Source organism: Strix uralensis, chromosome 9, assembly GCF_047716275.1.
Source record: "Strix uralensis isolate ZFMK-TIS-50842 chromosome 9, bStrUra1, whole genome shotgun sequence".
Taxonomy (NCBI): Eukaryota; Metazoa; Chordata; class Aves; order Strigiformes; family Strigidae; genus Strix; species Strix uralensis.
In genome coordinates this window covers 18396086-18419271 of record NC_133980.1, presented here as the reverse complement: position 1 = coordinate 18419271, position 23186 = coordinate 18396086, and the positions used below count along the sequence as shown (strand labels likewise).

The window sequence follows — 23186 nt, the reverse complement described above, 5'->3', positions numbered from 1 at the left end:
TCATTTTTATTAGGCATGTCATCTTCACTTTTCCCAATGATACTATTAATTTTTTTTTCTCACTAGATGACATGTACTAGCATATTTGAGGAAAACTAAGTCAAGAAGCTACAAACTGCCATAATGCTAGTGTTAAAGTCATTATCTAAGAATTCCAAAACAATCTACTATCAATAGACAGTTCATCTGTGTATATTACTTGACTGTGTAGTGCAAATCTGTAATATATCATTTTGAATGGCAATAAAATAAATTCTTTAAAATAGTTTGCTATTATCCAATCTGTAAGTATGAGATTATAAATATAGTTGGAATGTAGTACTTTCTACTTGTTTTAAGTAAGCAGAGTAATAATGTGCTTATCAGATTCTAAATTTCAGCCTAGAGATACCATAAAAGCTCACCTTTTTTCTTTTTTTAACTACAGTAAAGAAGCTGTTAGGATGACCAGGAAAAATTGTCTATTCTTTCTCTTGCTGAGAAAGACTTTCAGTATTTATTACAACTCACAATGAGTTGCTATAATATTTGAGCAAAACATTGCTCTACGATAATTACATGTTTTGTGTTTAGGAGTATATTGTACTTAGGAAACTCAGTTCCTATGCAACAGAGCATGCCTTTAGGTATACATGAGGATTTTTTATAATTAGCCTTTCTATAAATATAATCAAGTGGATCTACCCCAAGCTTCTAGCTAATATAGAAAACGCGGAAATCACTGCTATTCAGTTCAATATGTTACTTCTCAGTGCAGGCAGAGGCCAGTCATATTTGTGTAAATCTTAAGGGTTCCAAATCTAACAATAAGATTTCATATTTACACAGTCAGCTCTTCCATATTTTACGTGGGAGAGCTGAGGCTATGGAACAGAGAAATCTGTGAAAGAAATCATTTAATCCCGGTATGCAAGCAAAATTGTGATGTTCAAATCCAAAGGATGGACAAAGTTCACTTTAAAATCCTACATGGAATCAGAAACTCACACCGAACAAATCTCTCCCTTTGAGTTAATGCTAAGATTTGTCTCTTCCATTCACAGCTAACTGGTTTGAGGATAACTAATTCTGGTATAAAGCTGAGTATATGAGTGTGAAAGTGGTATTTATATTGTGATGATGCCAAGACCAGTATTATCCTTCTGACACATTCCTGCTTCCATTGTAGAAGAATTGCAAGCATGGCAGCAAAGCAGAGGTACAAAGTTCATACAAAGGAAGGAAAAGGCATCGCTTTGACTCAGTATCACCTCACTTCACAGAATTTTGTTCAAAGTGGTGAATTTTATGTTCCTTTCAAAAAGCAACAATGATTGAAAAAGAAACTCTGCCATTAAAACTTTCCTTTTCATACCCACACACTATAAAAAGCATCTAGCTGAGGAGAAGCTAAGTTATGTATCAGTAAGGAATGAGTGAAAACTGGCCAAGACTTCCAGCTTAGACCAAAATTCATCTGTTTATAGTTTTATGTACTCCATAGATAACAGTATGCCACTGCACTTGTATCACTGCAGATTGTTAATTATATTTAACTTTCCCATTACGCAGATGTGTTACTACATTCTTTTACATTAAACTAGATTTGGAATAAAACTATGACGTACATAAAAACACAAAGACAATCATTAGTCTTCTTGGCACTGGAAGCAATGACTAGAGCCAGCAGAGCTCTTAGCTTGTTCACGGTACTAGGGCCTTTTATGCATTCTTGTAAGAAGTTGCTCTGCATCCTGTAAGACTAGATTGTGCAAAACAGAATGAATTATAGATAAAACCAAAGAGCAAATCACAAAAGGCATGTTATAAACCTAAAGAAAATTAAAAGTTTCAGTTCTGCAAAAAGAAGTGCGGAAGATGCATCTTGTGGGAAACTGATGCAACCGTTGGTGCCTGTCAAGCGTGTAATTTTGGCAATTGTTTGCTCCATCGTTAGGGAAATCATCAAGATATTTTAGGGCATATCTCACCTAAGACGAGTTAAACAATGACAAAAAAATCCTGCTTAATGAAATATGCACCTTCTATTTTTACCTATGTTGCTTATGCTGGGCCTGAATCAGTTCCCTGGCTGAAGTTCTATCATGCAACTAATAGGCTAAAGAGTAAGGAAAACTGACAGTTTTTAAAAAAACACTATAGACAACATGACATTTTTATTCTCCCTGGAGCAGGAAGCTGGACATAAATTATCTACATTTGGAAACACCGTATCTGAGGTTTTTAGTGAGTTACCGCAGCCCAACAGGCTACCTGGCATAGGTTTGATGGCACTCCAGAGGATCACTGGGGACATTCCTCATTTGTTCAAGTTCTAGAAAATTCAGGAGCAGTTTGTGACAGTGAAGCTAAAAGCAATTACATTTCAGAAGTTAAAATTTTATTTGAAGAGATATTGAGAAGCCTGCTAATTCCAGTTCTCTGACTACCATGAATTAATTGATAGACGCCTCTTCAGAAACAGGCTTCAACATGATTTCTGTGTCCCACAGCTTCAGCCACAGGGGTGTTGGTTAACTGCAGCCTAGTGCATGTTACATCAAAAACACTACCTCAATAAATTTTCCCGTTATTAATCTCAGGTTCAAAGAAAGAATAGGTGGAAAGATATGAACAATCCTAAATTTTTCTATTCATCTTGCAGGGAAAGCAACAGGCTACATGTGCATGAGGGGGGTTCATTTATCACTAACAGTTTAAACATATAAAATTTTCGATGTCAAGATTACAGATGGGGATGTACAGGCATTGATTTCTCTTTTTTTGTGTGACATAATAGCTCCTCTTTCTTGCCATGAAGCCCATTTGTCTTTCTTTTTAAAGATTATATTATTTTACTTGTCATGTCTCAAAGATTTCTAAAACATGGATAATTATTAAAGGCCATATATACATTTTCCTTAATACAGAAAAGCATTAATGTTTCTGCATAGATACAGGAAGTAATTTATTTTTATTTTGTGACATATGACATGCAATAAGAGGAAGAAATTAGTCATAAAAATGGAGAAACTTTCAACTTGACAAAAAATGGAAAAAGAAGACATTTTGATATGCTGTTATATATAGTAAATTTGAACATATTATTTACATAAAACAAATTCAAGATGCTGAATTTATAAAATAAAAATGTTAAATATAGTAAAGTGGAAAAACTAAACTGGACTATGAAACAGGACACTGTATCTGAATGAATAATTTATTTGGATACCAGCCAGTTGGTATGGTAGAGTAGCATTTCTAAATTCATCTTGCAACAGTTGTGTTCACACATTACCTCAAGCATTTTAAAATTTCATTTTTGAGAAATAAAATAGATAATTATTCCAGATGTTAGCACTGCCATGCATATATAGATTACTGTAGGAATTTAATTATTGTTGTTATATTTCAAAACGCCATTTTTCTATCAAACATGCTTATTGAGAATTTAAATCAGAAAATGGTAGCAGATGAACTAACAGTGAATTCCCTAAATATGCCAGATTTTCTGTGCTCACAGCAGGCTCACAGCTGTTAATATTTACTCAACAGTTACTACTGCTTTTATCTCCCAAATGAGTATTAATAAAACCAAAGATTAACTGTGCATATTTGTGCTGTAAATGACTTTTAATTCATGAAATAAAATCAACACATATAGAAGGTAACAGAGAATGCAGGATCTCATTCACAGAAGGCCATACTGATTTTGTAAAAGCAGTATACAGACTGCAAATTTAATACATTTGGTTCTTATTTTCTCACGTTACTAGATCGCACAAAAAATTCACAGTGGCCAGTGGAATTGCTGTCACCATTGTAATCTCTTGGTGTAGTATTACGTAAAGGAGAAAGCCATACAGGAAAACTTCCAAGCATTACCAAATTACTCCATTCTGTTTCTTCTCATAATTATGCTCAGATAACTCCATTGCACTGATCAGTGGTTTCTCAGTGAGCAGTTACTGAGGTGTGGAGAGATAAGTACTAGATTAAATCAAAACTAAAAACAAAAGAAGGTTGAAGACTTAAACTGGAACACACTAGTCTAGAGATTGGGGATCCCAAGTGCCCACTGCATGCTCCTCATCTCATAAAGAAATATTTTTTTATAGTGACAGTAAGATGCAGTACACATTACCTTATACCTAATTTGAATAATTGTTTTTATTGCCAGGGCAGGGTATGAATCTTTGCATCTCATATCAGTTGTTTTCTTACTTTAAGTGCTTCATTTTTAGGAATAGCAAATAAATATATTGTTATTATTTAGTAACATCTCTGAGCTTTAGAAGTTTATTACACAGCAGCAAGGTATGCATACACTCAGAATAGCAAGCACAATTCACCTTGTATTTATATTATCATGGAATTTCCACACTACAGGAAAGTCTTGACAAGCTCACCTTACCTCATCTGGTTTGGTGATACATTTTCCTTTCCCCGAACACTGGAAGTCATCTGAATGGCTTCCCACAGGCATGCAGGTACTGACTTTCACTATCACAGTCAAGCGTAGGGCCACAATGCACTTAGTAACCGAATCATTCAAAAAACCTTAAAAAAAAAAAAAAAGTCTTACCATATGAGTAAAAATGCTAATACATATTAATGCTTTACTGCTAGATAAACAACAAAACTGATTTGAAAGAAACTGTCAACTAAGAACATCACTGCTCATATTTCATACACACCTATCTAAATTTAATGCATGCAAATACAAATTGGAATACAGTTTAGAAACAAACACTCACTATATTGGTTAACAAAAGGAAGGCAGGCTGGTGAAACAGATCTACATCCAGAACTCTATTCTGCTATTATTTTTTAGGTCTCGAATAATCAAATGCTTTTGCCTATAAATTAAAAATATATTTCCTTAAGTTTTTTAATGACAAGGAATATTAAAATCAAATTCAGTGGAGAAAAACGCTTAAATGAATTTCTAGAAGTTATTTCAGAGTTAAAATCACAGATCATAAACTGCATTACATTGGTAATAGATGGACAATCCCTTTGGCTTTATTTTTTATGAAGTTTGCAAGAACATACATACACAACTTGGCAGCATTTCTTTGTATTTTGCATTACAAGTAATATTGAATTTCTGATCTGATCACTCTATAATGTGATATACCAGGTATAGATGAACAAAACATGAAAATGGGAACATGTGACAAGGAAGAGGAAAATCCACAAATCTCTGGCTAGCACCTGTAATTGTGTGGAATTAAAACACACCGGAGCACACCAACATTCCTGTCACCCATGTTTCTAACAGATATATCTGGGAAAAAAATAAATGACAGCAGGAGAGATAAAATGAGGCAAATACACAGCCTATGACAGACATAATCAAGTCAGAGTTCATGTCAAAATACATATACCCTACTCCTATACTTCGCTTGTGCTTGAACTGCATCGTTCCACCGCAGTGATTGGACTCCTGTGTTACAGACCTTCCATGTGTGGCGTTAGTTAGCTGTTTTGTTCTGGAGCTCGTAGCAGAATAAATGTGCAGTGACATAAAAACTGTGGGTTTGGTATAGTGTATGCAGAATATATGTATAAAAAAACCCTGAGATCCTTCCATAAATTGTCAAACTTAAATTTAACTCCACCGTCCTTTTTGTAGGTAGACTCCTAAGGGTCTAAGACTTTGTAGTATCAGTATGGAAAGCTACAGACACAGAACCATTGCGGGATTATACTTCTCTTTAGAAATTAATAGAGAGAGTATTTAAGTAAAAATGAATGCTTTTTAAAATCTAAATATCTTTAATGTTAAAAAGAATGACAGTAAACAGATGCAGGAAGTGTATGACAATGTTTTCTCTAATATTTTCCACTTTAAGATCTAGAATCCTCAAAGGAATTTCAAATATGCAGTATAGCCTCTTGCATTATAGGCTGGAGATAACACAATATTTAGTCAGGCAGAAAAAAATTAGTATAAGATAATATTTATAATGAAGAGTAATAAACCAAAGTTTCATGAAGCACTGAACTTCAGGTGAATTCTCTTTACAGAACAGCTGCTAAACATTAACTACATTCTGCATATGAAAGTGTCAAGCATGACTAATTCTACAAATTCCATAGAAAATCATATGGAAGACCCATTCTTTGTTCTTAATTTTTAGACTTCACTTTTTAAAATGCTGCATCCTTTGAACAATTAGTTGTCTGTGCTAGAAACAATGATCCCTAGACCATATCTTCAAAAGCAGGAAAATCTCATGTCCAATATAGGTATCATTGGCTTGTGTATAGTCTCTACAAGTTAGCTAAACATTCTAAAAGATCAGATTAAAAAAAAAAAAAATGTATTGGGTATAGTTCCAAATGTCTAATGGTCTGTTTTGGCTAGTGAAGATTATTGTAATCTGCTGACCTCTTCAAAGCAAGCCAATTTATTCTGGCCTTAATACACACTCCATTTTTACCCATCTGTTCAAAGATTGAGCCAAAATTATTTCCTTTAACAACTGAATGCAATTGTCACTGGCAGTCATGCAATTATATGTGAATGCTTGGAAGAATGTGGTATTTAGAAAATGTCTTTGGGTTCACATTTGCTTGTCTGAAGCAGATTGTTACATATTCTTCAGGACAGTTCCCTAAAGGAATATTAAATCAACCTTCTTTGTACTTTGAATCTTGTTACTATTTTGGTATCAAAAGCCCTTAGGCAAACCACTGAAAAAAAAAACAAAAAACCCACATTATTCTCACTGGAATGCCACATATTTTCCTGTAATTTCTAATTATCTCATCTAATTTCCAAAGACTAGAAAAATAAAAACACAGCTATTTATTTTCACTCTAGAGAAGTTGCATACAACTTTCTGAGATCTCTAGGTTTTAAGGCTAGAAGAAGCTTGTCTGATCATCTAAATATGACTCCATGCTTTACTCAGGTCATAGCACTTCAATTAATTCCTTCTCCAATTCCCATAACAGCAACTGAACTAGAGTGAGTTTTAAGTTCTATTTTTAAATTCTAGGTAGCAGAATAATTTCAGAAGCATGTTTACAGCTCCCTTCATCTAAGGTCTGGAGAAAAACATTACAGCTGTTTATAACAAAATGTAATTTTGTTCAGTTTAACCTTGATGGTTTTCTAAAGCTAGTTAAAACATAATGACATCAGAGCATTTTAAGTTGAAGAATTCAGGGTTGAGCTATTTACAGTAATATTACAGAACCAATTTTAAAGCCTAATAAATCATAATATGATGGGAGTAGTCATTTAGGTTGCAGAGGAGGCATTTTCAAGCTTTGTGCACACACATTTGGTAGCCTGAGAAACGCCTGCACGATTTCATTGGCAGTATGCATGGTAAAATACACTATAGCTTATTCCACCCTGGTAACTTCACCTACTGACGCCTAGGAGCACAAAGTATGTATGCTCCTGTTTCTCTCACATCAGGAAAGTTAAGAACAAAAAATAAGGAATAAAGTCAAAATAAAAGATGACAGGTGTCATCACTGTGTCCAGGTGCTTTCAGAAGATCATATCATGCCATTCAGATTACCACTATACAAACATTAACTGATTGACTGTAGATTATCTAGACTACACAAACTGATTTGCTTCATTCACAAGCCCCGTTTCTGAACAATACCTTCCTTCTATGCACGGCAGACTGAGGTCAGCAAGCTGGTCCATAGCGGACTGCCAAAATAAAGAAGACTGAAGCTAATAGGCCACCAACTCAGAACGTTATCCTACTACATATTGTGTTAATGGGAGGCGTAAGACTGAACTACAAATCGTAACTAACTCTTGTTATGCACCCAATGCTATTACACACACAAACACTCTTGCGTATTGCAGTTGGCCCAAATGTATTTCTCTGTATTCTGCACAGTGAATATATGTATTCCAACATAAATTCACCTACGGTTGAAACAACAGATTACCATTTTACAGCAGAAATGCAGTTAACAGTTCCCTACATTAAAAGGTCCAATTCACAAAAGTATAGGTCTTTGAGTCCACCTAAAAGTTTCTTGGATGAGAGAGAATGACTGCCAAGGCATTTGGGCACTCACAGTGAAGCATCAGTCCCCAAGTCTTCAACTTATTTTTAGCCTGGTTTCCCAAGGAAATGAGACAGCAGTGGGATGTCTATCAGTTTCCATCTGTTCTCTTCTCTCTCAACACTTTCCCACACCAAAAGCTTTTGGGGTCAGTAGCCAACTTCAACATTTTGCAAAGCGGTGGAGTTCTCAAAGACACAAAGTGCCTACAGCTTCCCTGCACAGTATACAGCCCCAGAACTAAAGGCACTGGTAAGTCAAAATGGGTAGGAAAACAAAAAAGGGCCCCAGAATAAGGTGATGCAATTTCTCCACCCCATTCCCGGTGTACAGTACAGTCAGTTATTCATTATTTGAAAAATGGGAAACTAGGATATATCAGATGGAAGAAAAACAGATAGTACCAGTCCTTCAGGAGCAAAGCAGTGGTATTGTGTGTGCCTGCACCACATCTTCAGTTCATGTCACGTAGTAACATAATGAAGCTATAATACTTCCACACGTGATTTCAGCTTCCAGAAACAACACGGCTGCTATCAGAGTATACTAAACTATAAGCCTTAGTGGTCCAGGATAGAAGCTACATAAGTATGTCTGCTAGTTCATCCACAGATAATGGAAAGTGTAAAAGATCCAAGAGGAACTTTCTGTTTGACTACATCTCTCACATCACAGGGAAAATGTTATCCAGCAAGCTAAACAGGAGTGGTCAATATGCTCAACCTTTTCTTTTGTGGACATTGAACTTTGCAGACATAAGAATAATTTAAAGAAAGGAAGCCAGGAAAAAAAGACAACTAAATTTTGATCACAGTACTCACCAGAAAAAAGACAAAAGGAGATTTTAATTCTAGTCCTTTCTCCTAAAATTTTTCATGTCCAGATTTTATCCAAAGATTTTCATGTCCATGACACTCACACTGTCCATGTGTCATATGATTATAGATAACTTTCAAGACTATGAAGACCACCACAGGGGTCTATATTAATTGCCACAATGCTTATGTGCCTTTTTGGATCTAAGCATAAAGTAGTAAATTCAGCTTAGCTCTACAAACCAAGTTCCCTCTTACGGCACTGTATATCACAATCTCAAGTAGTGGTTATTCATGTAGCAAATCTAAGAGAGCTCAATCCTTCCACTCATTCATGAAAGTCATATTCAACTCATTTCTAACAAATGAAAAAGCATAACAAGATGTTCTCATGATACGCTTGATTGTGCAAATTTGCCTTTACATGTTGAAATAGTAGAAGCATGCTTTTGATTTAAAAATAGACAATCATTTATCACCTTCTCCATGACCCTAATGGTCAGGGTCATTAAGGCCTATCAATACCCTCGGGGCCCTGACACTAATACTGTTCTTCAGAATTTGAAAAAATGGGTCAGGAATCCTTTCCTACTTTGCCTTAGGATGATTATCATACATAAGTAGAAAACAAGAAGTGACAAACAGGTAGTCAATGATATTTGCAATCTTTGATGCAGTACTTCTGTGCCATCAGTACCACAGGATACTTGTACAGAACATCTGAAATCATTCTCTAATGATACTGCTAGGCAACAGAGCATCTGGGGATACAAAAATACAGCTGTGATAACAAAACTGCTATTTTGCCCACAAATAGCACTATTTATAAGTGGTACAACTCTCCCAAATTCTATGTAGATCAGCATGTTTACTGTGTTTTGTCACAGAAGCCTTGGTCAGATACTGCTTTTGAAAATATATATAAATTTTAGTGAGAATCAGTTCAAGAACTGTTTCAAATACTTTATTTTTCAAAAATTCACATGAAACAGCAATTTAAAGAATTTTTGTTGTTGTTGATAAGTGACTGTAAAACTTCATATTGCATTTTTTTTAATTCTCCAAATTGATACCAGTGACATTCAGTTTAAAAATAGGTATGCTTGCTTCCTTTACTACCAACACTGCAAACTCATCCTGGTGTCTGAAAATCCAACATATACTTTCTTCTCAGATATAATCACCATTCCAGTGATAAAGATAAATGTGCTGCTGGTCAAGTTATATTCTCAGTAACATTACTGCAATTCTATCAGAAGCAGATTGACAATGATAGTGTTACACAGGTGTAACAGAACGCAAAATATGGGTGTCAGAAAATTATTACTGAAAGTTTGGGAAGAAATAGCACACAGCTTGACTTCCAAGCTGGAGCTCAGTTTTGCAGGACTGACAGTTAAAATATATTTATAAACTGAGCAAACCAGTTGGATTCACTTAGCATAGAGAAATCCTCAAACACATATTCCATTACATTTCCTCCATAACAAATGGCAATTTCTGAATTTCAGTATTACAAAATTATTACCCAACTTCATAGCTTGACTGGACCAAAACCCATGATAGGGTCACCTAGCAAGAATACACTTACACTTATGAAACCACCTGCATACAGCTTATTACAGAGATGTGACAGTAGCTTAGAGTGGGACCCTCTGTCATGGCTTCAAGGAATCTGCTTACGTCCAAAATAACAGTGAAAGCCCAGCAAAGGGTGACAAGACTAATCTTCTAATAGATTTCCTGTGTCACAGTTTCTCCCATTATGTGCTTATTTATCAGCATCTCAACAATGCTGCCAAGCTGTCGGTGAACTATTTTGGTGAACTATCTCTGATACCACACTTCACAAAAGCAGTTAAGTGTGGTGGAGTACAAATGACATAGCTGGGACTGTGATAAGGGGAGCTGTGGTAGATTGGATGGCAAGGTTGGCTAGGATTTATCTATAGTGACTGGTTCAACTTAAAGACTTACAAGTGGCTACCCTACTTTTAAATGCACTGTACAGCATGTTACACCACTAGCTGAAGATCTCAAAGCATTTTGCAAGTGTTACTAAAACGTGCCTCACATTTTCCTTTAAATTATGCATTAGTAGCCTTATTTTACAGAGCAGGTTAAGCAGTCTGTTCAAGATCTTACAGTGTAAACAACGATGTGATCAACTGAATGTAAATATCTTGACTGTGAATTGGTCACTAAAGTCACATTTGAAGACAAATCTTGGAAATAAATAAACAAACAAAAGGTATTTCACCAAGTGTTACAAATTTGAGCAGATGAACCTTCAAAGATAGACTAGAAAAATAATTTCCCAGTGTTACTTACTAGAAGTAGCAGTGAATAAAAATTAATTTTTAATAATTTACTGATTCATTAAAGACAACTCTAAAGAGTAAAAATTATTTAGATGCTAGTTTAAAACATAATACAATGTATAAAAACACTAAATAGCTTAATGTTTACATCTACTTATACGTGAGATGAGGTACATGTAACTTGATCATGAAGGGCAGGGCAGTATATTGATTTTTATCATATTTATAAAGATACCCTTTCCTGTATAGACTAATAGCATTCTTCAGAATGGTTTGGATTTCAGCTGAATGCTTAACTTTTTGCCTTATAAGGCCATCTTTTACGGAAGTCATGGAAATTAACACTTCATTGAACTTTTTAAGCTGTTCGCACTTCTGATGCTGCTATTGATTATCAAAAGGCCATTTTCTGCAAGGTTAGCTCTTATGCCCCAGGGAAGTGTTCACAGTTGAGCACAATACTCAGTACTGCCTACAACAGGGCCCTTCCAGGGAAACTGCACACATAAAAACGAAAACCCCATTAACCAGAGCAGTTGTCAACAAATTCCCCCACCAGCAAGGCTGACTTGCACAAAAGTAACTAAACAGTCACACACACACACGTTACTGCACGTCGGCTGAGCAGCAAGAACTGCATGAACACTCTGACTGCAGCATGTGCAAGGGAATTGGATTTAATTTAGTCCAGAGTGGAAGGGGGTTAAATCAAATGACTGCACATACGCCATGGGCTAGGAGCTCACACAGATGCCCAGCTGACACATGGGTCTAGAGTAACTTGATTACGTGGCTCTCAGTGAATTCAATTCACACATCTCCTATTATGAAATAAAATTGTCCTATTTCAATTTTGCATAAGTAAAAACAATTTCAACATGCAGCAAGAGGGAATGGCCTCAAGTTGCGCCAGGGAAGGTTTAGACTGGATATTAGGAAGCATTTCTTTACAGAACGGGTTGTTAGGTGTTGGAATGGGCTGCCCAGGGAGGTGGTGGAGTCCCCATCCCTGGAGGTGTTTAAGAGTTGGGTCGGCTGAGGGATATGGTGTAGTTGGAAACTGCCAATGCTAGGTTAAAGGTTGGACTAGATGATCTTCAAGGTCTTTTCCAACCTAGACGATTCCGTGATTCTGTGAAACTGCTTTCTTTCAACGGAGATACATGTGTGTTTTAAAGACATGTAACAACACAAAACACGCCATCCAAAAGACACAGTTACAACTTGCCTCTTAATCTGAAATTCTACAGCCAGAAAAAAAGAGGTAGAAAAATCAGACTGACTTGTTTCAAGTTATCTCTCTAGATTATTTATTTTTAATATAGTATTTTGTACACTAAGTTGCATTTTGCCTATTCAATGTAGTCATATTAGCGGTGACAACTTGTTAATGTATGATGAGATGTTGCAAGGAAATTCATTGAATAACCCAAAGAGCATAAAGAGAGCAAATAAGTGCTGGGGCAGACATATTAAAGAAAATACTTTGTTGCATTAGAAAGGCAGAAGAGCATTTTGGATAGAAAAATATTGTATTTTCTATATGTATACACACATGGTTCACACACTTTAAAATGCAACAGATTTATTGTCCTTGAGGAATCAAGCATTAATTTTCCTTTTTAAGCAAAACTTCAAAAAGTTTTTTGGAATTCAAGCAAGCTGCCTTATAGGGGCTGGCATTTGAATAGCATCAGTATTCATCTCACCATAAAGATGCTATAGCATCCGTTTTCAAGTGAGTCTGTACAACTACCAATTTTATTTAAGGGAATACTTTTGAAATACTTTATAATTATAGTTTAAACCAGTTAGTTAGAACTGTATTGATCTAACAGGCTGGGCATCTTGCAGAAAACCAGATTACACACCTGGTCTACATCAGTTTTTCTTTGCTGTGATGAAAATAAACATTATCATTTAGAGATTATGCTGAATGATTTATTTTCTATTCAGAGAAAAATATTAATTAATATTAAATGTTAAAATTTCTGTCTTATCTGTAAGGTCTTATCTGAGAAATAGCAATTTTGCATATAAATTTCTTCCTCCTATTTTACAAGCAGACAATAAACTAAAAAACTAATGTAGCAATATCTCATGAAAGCTGCATTTTAAGCTGTATAATGGAAGTGCTAAATAAAGCACAGAATCAAAAAGCAAGTAAATTCAAGCTATTTACAAGCATTTTTTAGCAACTATAGATATACAAACTTTTCTATCGTATTACCTATGGGGATATGGAGGCAAAATACTAATGCCCAACTATCTGTTTTAGTATTTTTCTGAAACACCTCCCATCATTGCAGCCTCAGCAGTGGGTACACCAAGGCAGAAAAGCAATTTTTTCAACATTTTAGCATGGAAGCTGATGAGAAACAGGTTTTGTCAACAGAGTTAATATCCTAATAACCATAATAAAGACCTGAAAACATAATTGTATTTTTTTCATGTTGTTGGGAGATAAGAAGGAAATAGGTTGCATGCAGAGTCAGCACTGCCAACTCCATGCTCTTCATTATGCCCAAAATCTCAAAAGAAACACCTCTTAAAACTGAAGCGATAATCATACAATATGCAATTTTATTACTCAATTTCCAAATTCGTCCAACAAAAAAAAAAGCTATGGTGGTTTTTATTACTAGCAGAATTGGACTTTTAAATATAAAATGCTAACTGTATACCGGAATAGGTATACCTATACCAGTTTACCAAGTAGACTGGAAACTGTGTGAAATTACAACCGACTATAAATCTCACATCCACAGGTGTATCTTTTGAGTCATGAAGCACAAAACTGTTGCCTTAGTGAACAGGTATATTAATTTAGCACCAGAGTAAATTAACTGACTCATGAAGAAACAGATGGTACACAGTCACTATAAAACTTCTAAAATGTGAGTATTAAAAAAAATAAACATTTTAATGCTTTTGTTATGTGTTGGTTTTGGTTTTTTTCACTATTTTGATAGCAGACTGTGTTTTCAGAATAAATGTTCCAGTTTTCAATCAGAGTGTGATTGCATGTTTGTATAAAAAAAGATGCATGCAATAAATGGCAGATATTTGAGAGAGTTGCCATACAAGCTGAAAATGTCCTTTAAAGTCCTTCAGCAGGGCCTTTTTTATTTTCTAAAGGAAAATGTTAATGCATTATTTTTTCAAGAGAGATATTATTTAATCAATTTAGTAAATCTTATACACTTGCAAAAAACTCATACAGAAAAAGATATACACGTTCCTGTACATGTTGTAAAATCTAGTATATTATTCCCTGAAAGAGAGAAGTGCACAATGTTGGGTGGATTAGATTCCTCCCAAAACACATAACAAGCAGCACTTTCAACTCACCACAGAGATCCTTAGCTGTAAGCTATTAACATTCATGAGAACTTCAGTCTGAAAGACTCATGCACCAACTGATGGTGCATCAGGGTATTCTTATCCCATTTTGTCAGACTTGTAAAATGTATTTCATCTGATTTCAATTTTTCAAGATATATTCCAGTGAAGAATAGGTGTGTGACTGTAACAAGGTAAAGTTTTGCAGTTACTCATTTTCAAATATTCTAGTGCCATTATTGCTAGCATGAAGATCCTGAATGAAAACAACTACTGATGAGACATTTTATAAATATGATACCTTATACAGGAATCTCTCTAACTTCAAAGAACATTGGGACAAATAGTATGAAGCTATAACTCTATTTAAGTAAAAGGCAGACTTTCCGTAAATTAATGTGTTTTAAATGTTGATCCCTTAATTGCCATCTCTTATTTAAAAATATGATTAATTCCCTCCTGCTTCACTTCCCAACTATCTCTCTGGCAAATCTCAATATCCACCCATAGCACTCCAGAGAATAGATATTTTTCTGTACAGATCTTAAAAATATTAGCTATTCAGAAATGCCCTCAATAAAATATTTTTTTTTTCTCCAAGTCCTGAATTTGGGCATAAAACTTTTGAAATTCTCTTGGCATTTAATGAAGCATTTTTGTTGCAAACAGTGAGCAGAGATCAACAGTTCACCGGGCTTTTACGACAGATCAACCATCTAATGATTACCTTTGTCTGGTAGTAACCTGGCATTAAAAGCCACCAGCACCTTGGGATATGCTGTGTGCTTCACCCTGCACCTAAACCACCTAACCTACTGAGCAAATCAGTACTTTCAGGGGCTTTTTCACTTCAAAACCTGAACTTTATTGGTCTTTTTTCCATTGGCCAATAAGTATAGTTTCTAATAAAACATCATAAATTATTTTACAAGAATGGCACATGTGTAGTATCAAATCTTAAACACAAACTCATTAAAAATCCTCTAAGCAAAGCAGTCAGTTTAAGAATGTGTTACAGAAAGTACAAGCCAGTCTCAAAATTAGGACTCTTTCCCATCTACTGGGGCTTATTTTAATGGGGTAAATGCTGTAATTTAACAACATAATCATGCTGCATAATCACAGCATCATAACTCTTTTCCTGCACTGCAAAAGACTGCTTGCAGATGAAGTAGCCATTTTATAAATCACATTATAGAAAACAGACAGCTCTTTTTCATTTAGTTGAGTTACACTCTTCTTCCTTCAAACCCTTCATTCTCATACAGTGCAGGTACTGTCTCTGGGGTAAACAGCACTATGATCAAGGTGTCTATTTTTAGAGCTCAGAGACAGCATTCTTTCCAGCCTCTAGACATTGTGCTCTGAATCACATGACCAGCAAATCAGTACATTGCTGCCAACTTTTGAGTCTTTTCAATCTTGTCTAAAGAACTTTAAACTTGTGTCACCATGAGGTAACATAAGTAATATTTCCCTAAATGTTTTATCTTTGACATAACTATCTTATTCAGAAAGATTTGCAAGAGGTAATTAAAGCACCTTGCTGAGTAACAAAACTTGGAGGCAACACAGTGGGAAGCAACTCAAATAAGACACAGATCAAAAGACACGCACAAAAAAAGCCCGAACAAAACCACTCAGATCTTCCCCATTTTTCTTTTACACTTCTAATTAGAAATTTTTGAAAAGGTCAAAAAAATTGCATTGTACAGAATTCACCAATTAAGAGAAGAATCCTTTAAAAACTCATTTGAATAAACAGAAAAAGAGTGGGAGAAGGAGGAAATTACATAAGGTAAATATATTGACTGGTATGGTCCACAGCCTTACTGTGTGATTCTATGCTTATAGCATCCTACAGTATCTTGTGGCCTCACGATTGTTCTAGCTCAAATATCATCAATAAAAACACAAGCTACATTATTGTTTTTTTATATAAAATCATCCATTTTAATTTACTGTACCTTAGAATAAGTTTGTTGTGTATATCAAGAAACATATGGAAAACTTATTCATCTGATCTTATTGAAAACTAAACTATTAAAAACTAAAAACTTAAGTGAGGTGTGTCAGATTCACGGACCATTTCTATACATCTGGATCAAATTTAAAGTAAAGATTTAATTATTTTTATATAGACCTTAGCTGAATTAGGTATTTCAGTTGAGTTTGGATAAAATTCAGTGGTTTTCACATGAAATTACCGAGTTCCTCTTTAAGTTTTACCCCCAAGACTTACACTTTATTGAACGAGAATTGATGATGGAAAGTAAGCAGAATATTTCCATAAAATTGAGAAGAAAATCCAGAGGCCACTCTGTTTTTCTTACAATAAATGCTGATAGGTCACAAACACTTTTAAACTCATACATGTTTCAGTTTCCCTACTCCTTGTATTTCACCCTTTTTCTGTTCAAGTGTTTTAATAAAAGGAAATCATTCTGGAAAAAGCTATAACTAAATTAAGGCCACATTAAATCATTTATTCCAGAAAACAGTTATCTCATTACTTGATTATATCATAGCATAGAGTTGCAATGCCTCAGGACTAAAATATATGCAGAGGGAATGTTTCATATTCATTTTCTATTAAAAGCACTACAGGTAATCCATCCATTTGCTAAAATGAATAGGATTTATAAAAATTCAAATGCACTATATCTGCACTCATCCTTACTAAGCACTCAGATGCTCCTATTCATGAATGTATCACTGTGTTATTGGAGTCTCCCTGCTGCTCCATGCATACGCACTTATGATTCATGTTCTTTACATAAATCACATTACAACAACAGGAAAATTCTACAGAGAATTTCACTATCAGGAAATAAAGAAGAAAGATCAAAGAAAATATCAAAAACCACATGTAATTAAAATAAGAGGTCTCAGAAAACTTGTAGTGCATGAAATAAACCAGATCATTAGTACAATTTTTATGAACTATATATAGATTCTTGTTCTGTACTCATTGAGGAAAAGGTATATTTTCGCCTCATGATCGAGCAAGACAGCCACAAAGAGACAAGTAGGACAAGGCAAACAACTAAAGACTAAGACAATATTCATTTTAGTTATCTAAATTAATAGCCTCTGCTCTATGGTGTGTACAGTCAAGTGGAGCCTTCACAGAGCAACTTAGGCCCTCTGGGAGCTTATAGACCAAGCTCTGCCTTTAGGTACTTTCATGAGTGCACAAAAGTTACAAATTATCTTGTCTTCAGCAAGTTTTATCGTACTTTAACTACCACAAGGCAAATGCAAAAATGTATTCCTGAGGAAGACACATAAGAAGAGTTATAACTGATAAATTAATTGCAAAACTAGATTAAAAGAAAAAAGAAAGCTAAAACTAAATATCCCAGAAAGAAGTAAATAATAAATAAAATATATGAAACTGGAAAATTATGTTAAGAAAATAAATATCACTAAAAGAAACCACTGCTGACAGTAATTAAATGATTATACTAATAGCCTTCAAGCAATATCTTTGCTAAGTGACAGCTCAGAAGGGAGAGAACATGGCACCACTACTGCATTTGTTTTTTTTCTGTATTAGCTACACACTTAGAATTTGGCCCAATGTTTCTGCATCAGAATGCTTTTAATTTTACATTTATTAGCATGATAAGTTGCCGCATAACAATTTGTGGCAGCTTATACTTCATTATAAGACATACAGCATTTCAAGCAGATTACAATAAATGCTGTTATTACAATGACTTTGGTTTCATGTCACTGGTATAATAAACCATCTGCCCAGAAAGCTCAATTTAATTAAGTCTATTGTGTCTATGCATAAATACTGCATTAAAGCAGTGTGATTTCCCATACACTTAAATATAGCATATCGGCCTATTTTCATTACACCCCTTCCACAAAGATGCTTAACATTTAATTGCCCAATGAAACATACAGTATATTTCTAAGATTTCATACTCACAGAGACAAAACTAGAAGAGAAAAAATAGTGCAAGTGAATAGTTAGAATATCAGATTTCCTATTATATTTGAATACATTTTTTTAAGTTTACTGTGTACAGGCTTAAGCTTCTTTACAAAGTATTCCATGATACAATATCTGACAAAGAAACACCTCAAACATTCATAGCTATTTACTGTAGCATTTGCCAAAAGCTTTACAGCTGATTAAAATAGAACACATAAAATACCTTGTATCATCTAAAGGTAGCAGGCAAAAATCACAATCTAGATTTTAAACTGAATGGTGTCACCTGTGTAAGAATTTGTCTGCTTTGAATGAACCAATGTCTAAAACATGGTTCCAATATCATATATGGATACTTCAGCAGCACTTAAATTAAGGCAATTACCCCTTTGTTTCTCTAAATGCTGGGTAAACCATCAGCTGTCATCTAGAAGTGATAAACAGAAAGTCAGCATGTTACTCACCAATAAAGTAGTTGTTTCCCAATGCAAGCATTTCTTCAGAGAGAACAAGTCCACCCAGTGCCTGGAGAAGAGTGACACTTCTGCCATCAATAAGTGAACACTGTTTAAATCCAGTGGTTGTGACCTTCCATAGCAGGATAAGAGAAGCAGTAGCATCTTGCCTTATTCTAAGAAAAGAAATTATAAGAATATTTACACTGAGGAAGATTGGTGTTATTAGGAAGTACATCACTGCAGAACAAAAGATTATCAACAAAGAAGGAAAATTTAAAGGTAGCAAGTATGGAATCAGGAAAAGACCTGAAGGTTTTTAGCATGTCCACAAAAAGTAAAAAAATGTTTCAATAGTAAGATTTCCATAATAGTATATGTAATAGCAGATTTAATAATACAGAGTCTCAATTTCTAATACATGAAGGACACCATCTTAGTGCCCAAGAGGAGTTTTACATAAACATTACATAATAGTAAAGCATCTTTACTCAGTCTTTGTATTTATGCCTTTTTGGATAGTACCTCTGTTCTACATCTACAATGCCATCATTTTCTGCAGCTGAAGTACATCCAGCCCTCTTGTTTACTGAAGAGCATTCAATGTTTGTTCAATACAGGGAGATGGATCCTGGTAGAAATCCTCATTTGTCTGACATGCGAGATCGAAGGTTCAGGACAGTTTATTCTTGTAAATCAAATGAGTCATGTAATGCTCCCAGGGTTACTGAGTCCACGGTGCCTTCCTGAATATTGACAGATTGGATAAAGTAGTATCTACAACTGCATACATCCTGTTGGCTCCACTAGGGAGCACTGTATCTATGTCAGTCAGTGTTTCTTTCCTCTCAGGATACTTTTTTCCCTACTCACCTCCATAAAGAAAAGAAAAAAAACTGTCATGTTTCTGGCAAGTTCCCAGATATTTGCATTAATTTCCTCTGAATGAATCCCAAATGAGTTTGAACAATCCTCCAAAAATTCAAACACAATTGCATCTAACTGCTGAAAACTGGTAATTCTCTCCTGCAGAAAACAGGCCTCCAAATACCCAGAGATGAAGTTGTGTTCCACAATCTCCTGTAATGAAATAGTTTCAATCCTGCTAAAAACACAAGGCAGTTTCTCCCTTGTCACTTCTTATTTGAGTTCAAAACAAGAAATGCAAAGTTTTGTAATCATGTTTGACACAAGTTGAAAAATGTTGCAACTAGACAAATTAAGAAGCAAATTTTTTACTGTATCTTGTGTCCTCTTTAAGAACTATCCCCATCGCTACTCCCAAAGCTGACCATCTCACTTTTAGAACAAAATAGCAACTAGTTTCACAGTTTAGGTCACACCTGACGATCAAAACAAAATTATTAAACTGAAATTATTTTCCTTTCACAGACAGCATTGAACCAGAGACGCTACTTGGGGCCTTGAACACAGGAAATACAATGAAATAAAGATAGATATTGACTTGCATTAACCTACCCAAATGTAACACACCACTAAAGATATATAGTGTAAAAAATGACCAAAAATGACTGTGCCCTCTGCAACCTCCTTTAAAATGAGGTCCCTCCATGAAGGGTCTTAAATACAGATGTAGAATCCACAAATGCCAGCTTATTCTTGATTTCAAGAAAAGACACTTGTTTGCTTACAGATTCCAGCCAGCCAGAGCATCCACACTCACAGATCTCTTCCTGACTTAGGCTTAACGCTCATGAATGAGCACGATTCAAAGTCCCGTGGGAAGAGTAGAACAGCTCCCACGTTTAACAGTTACTGCTCCAAACTGTCTGCAGCTTGTCTGCTTGCATCAGTTTGTTTTTTCCTGCGAGCATGGCCTTTTTTAACTGAAAGCTGGGATTCTGAAAGATAAGATGACAGTATGAGAAAAGTAGGCTATTTTTGGAAAATTGAAGTCTAAAATGGCAGTAAAACTGTGAGCCAGAGAACTATGTTGGCAGCTTTTTATTTGAAATAAAATTTCTAATAAGAAAATGCCTCATTCCAGCTGACAGAATCAGATCTTTCCAGGAAATCAGGTTTTGTTAATTAAAAGTAACAAAGCAAACACTTGATCAAAAAAGCATGAGTTTGAAAAGTGAGCAACACAGAATAAATTCAAATTTTTGAGAACTGTGGTTTGCAGGACATACACAAAGATTTCACAGCTGATGACACCCAAAGCAATAATCCAGAAATCAAATACAAATGCACAAAATACATGCTTTTATATAGTAAACAATAACATTTTCTACCAGCAAGTGCAGACTGAGATTAAAGGAGGGAAAAAAAGTGTTCACTGCATGAAGGAGAAAGAAAATGTCATATCTTCTCCAAACTGACATCTTTATCACATCTGCACTAATTTCTAATGCATTCCGATAGCCCAGAAACAGTTTACATGCTTATATCTTCTAAAACATTAAATATGTTTATTTATTTATTGCATACCAAGCAATGAGTTGTTGTGGCACTGCTAGATGCCTGAAGTCTGTCTGAAGTTCTCTCATATACTTTTAGCCATTTGACAAACCTGACTATCCGAAAAACTGTTGTCTAAAATATACAGGCAAATTAAAATAAAAGCATTTTCTATTTCATCACACATTACACATATTCTTACTTTATTGATGTATTCTGTGGAACTTCAAAGGAGATAAGCCGACCTCCAGCAGAGGTATTGGAACTGGCATTTCCACAAGCCACATCGGGGGTTATCTGAAAATAAAAATAGTTTTATTTAACAGTAAACCAGAAAGTCTGACCAAAGAAAACATGAAAGATTTTTTTTTTTTTTAAATAGCACTAATAGTCCAGCAGTCACCTTTTAAAAATCATCAGGATAGAGCTAAACATTCACCAAAACATTTATGCTATCAATAAACATTCTGAAAATTCACACAACCATTATTTTAGGTTTTTAACAAAAACTTCCTGTACATAAATGTGAACTTCTAAAGGCATCTTCCTTTAAAAGTGATCATGTTTAGAAAAAAGATGAATAGGCTTCTCGTCTTTTAAAATAAGAAAGCTCTAACATTTGCCACATCCAAGAAATACTGCATCATTAATTTAGGTGGTCTTGGAGGATTTGTAATAGCAAATACTGTTATTGTCTTTCTACTACATTGAAATATGCTTTTTCCAAACACAGATTACTTTTAAAAATACTCACCCACTTGCCCATTACTATTTTTTCCAAGTAAAAGTTGCTTACACAAACAGTGCTTTCAGATGGAAAAAAATTATGAGCACAGTTCAAAGGATGTATTTGCCAAATCTGTGATGCCTAGTAGGCATAGAAATCAGTTACTGTATTAACTAGATCAAGACACCATACAGGATGCCATACAACACAGAGGAATCAAAGGCAGACTCCTTAATTATTCATATCTTGTAAAGTAGTAATTCCATAAAGACAGTTTGAAAACTATTAGTGTTTTCAATGATACCTTTATTTCAAGTAAGTAATGTTTTATGTGGCATAATTGAGTCTTTCTATCACCTAAAATAACATCATCAGTAGTTTTAATTAAGTAGTTTTCAGGTATCTTCATCAGCTTGCCTATGAAATATCACACTGTAAGAAAAAAAAAAATCAGTCATTTTCATCTTCAAATTGCTAGGCAGATTTTGCAATGTTATTTTCTCAGTCATCTAGAATACGTGTGCAACATTTTTACATCAGCCTTACTGGCAAACTGAAAATGCAACCTGACACACTTCCATGAATTAATCACCCATCAAAGAAAAAGCCAGAATCTAATTTGTAAATTTAAGTAAAATTCCAATTCTTATTTTAAACAATGTCATGAAACACTTGTGAAAACATGAAAAACAGAAGTCCAGAATATGATGCAAGTAATAATTTTTAGGAGACTCGTAGCTGCTTTTGACTCAGGCAAGACAAATACTCAGTATTCACATTCACCAAAAATGTCTAAATTACTTGATACACTGTTGAATTCTCTGGTGCATATAATATCAATACATGTAGTTTATGAAAATAATGTGAGATGCAATTTTATTGTATTTGTTGAAATAAATTTTGAAAAAAGATAATATATCCATTACAATTTTTCAATCTTGGAAGTCAAAATTATGGAGCTAATATTCAAAACACAATGAATCCAAAATTAGTCTGGCTAACACTCTTCCTTTTTTATTTGCCAACATTTAAACATTCATTTTCTTTAAGAATCTATATGACTACTGGAACAAAGGAAAAAAAAAAATAAATCAACATCTCTATTCTCACACAGTCTTATACTAC

General features: G+C 34.6%; 1 protein-coding gene across 1 annotated transcript in view; it reads right to left on the bottom strand.

Annotated features, from left to right (window-relative positions):
* Positions 1 to 23186, bottom strand: part of DNER (delta/notch like EGF repeat containing) — a 134087-nt gene that overhangs the window by 46929 nt on the left and 63972 nt on the right. The window contains exons 3-5 of the mRNA XM_074877636.1: positions 21537 to 21631; positions 18923 to 19089; positions 4394 to 4539 (exon numbers count right to left, since the gene is read on the bottom strand). Of these exons, the coding sequence (XP_074733737.1) occupies positions 4394 to 4539; positions 18923 to 19089; positions 21537 to 21631 (408 nt within the window). The remainder of the gene's footprint in view (positions 1 to 4393; positions 4540 to 18922; positions 19090 to 21536; positions 21632 to 23186) is intronic.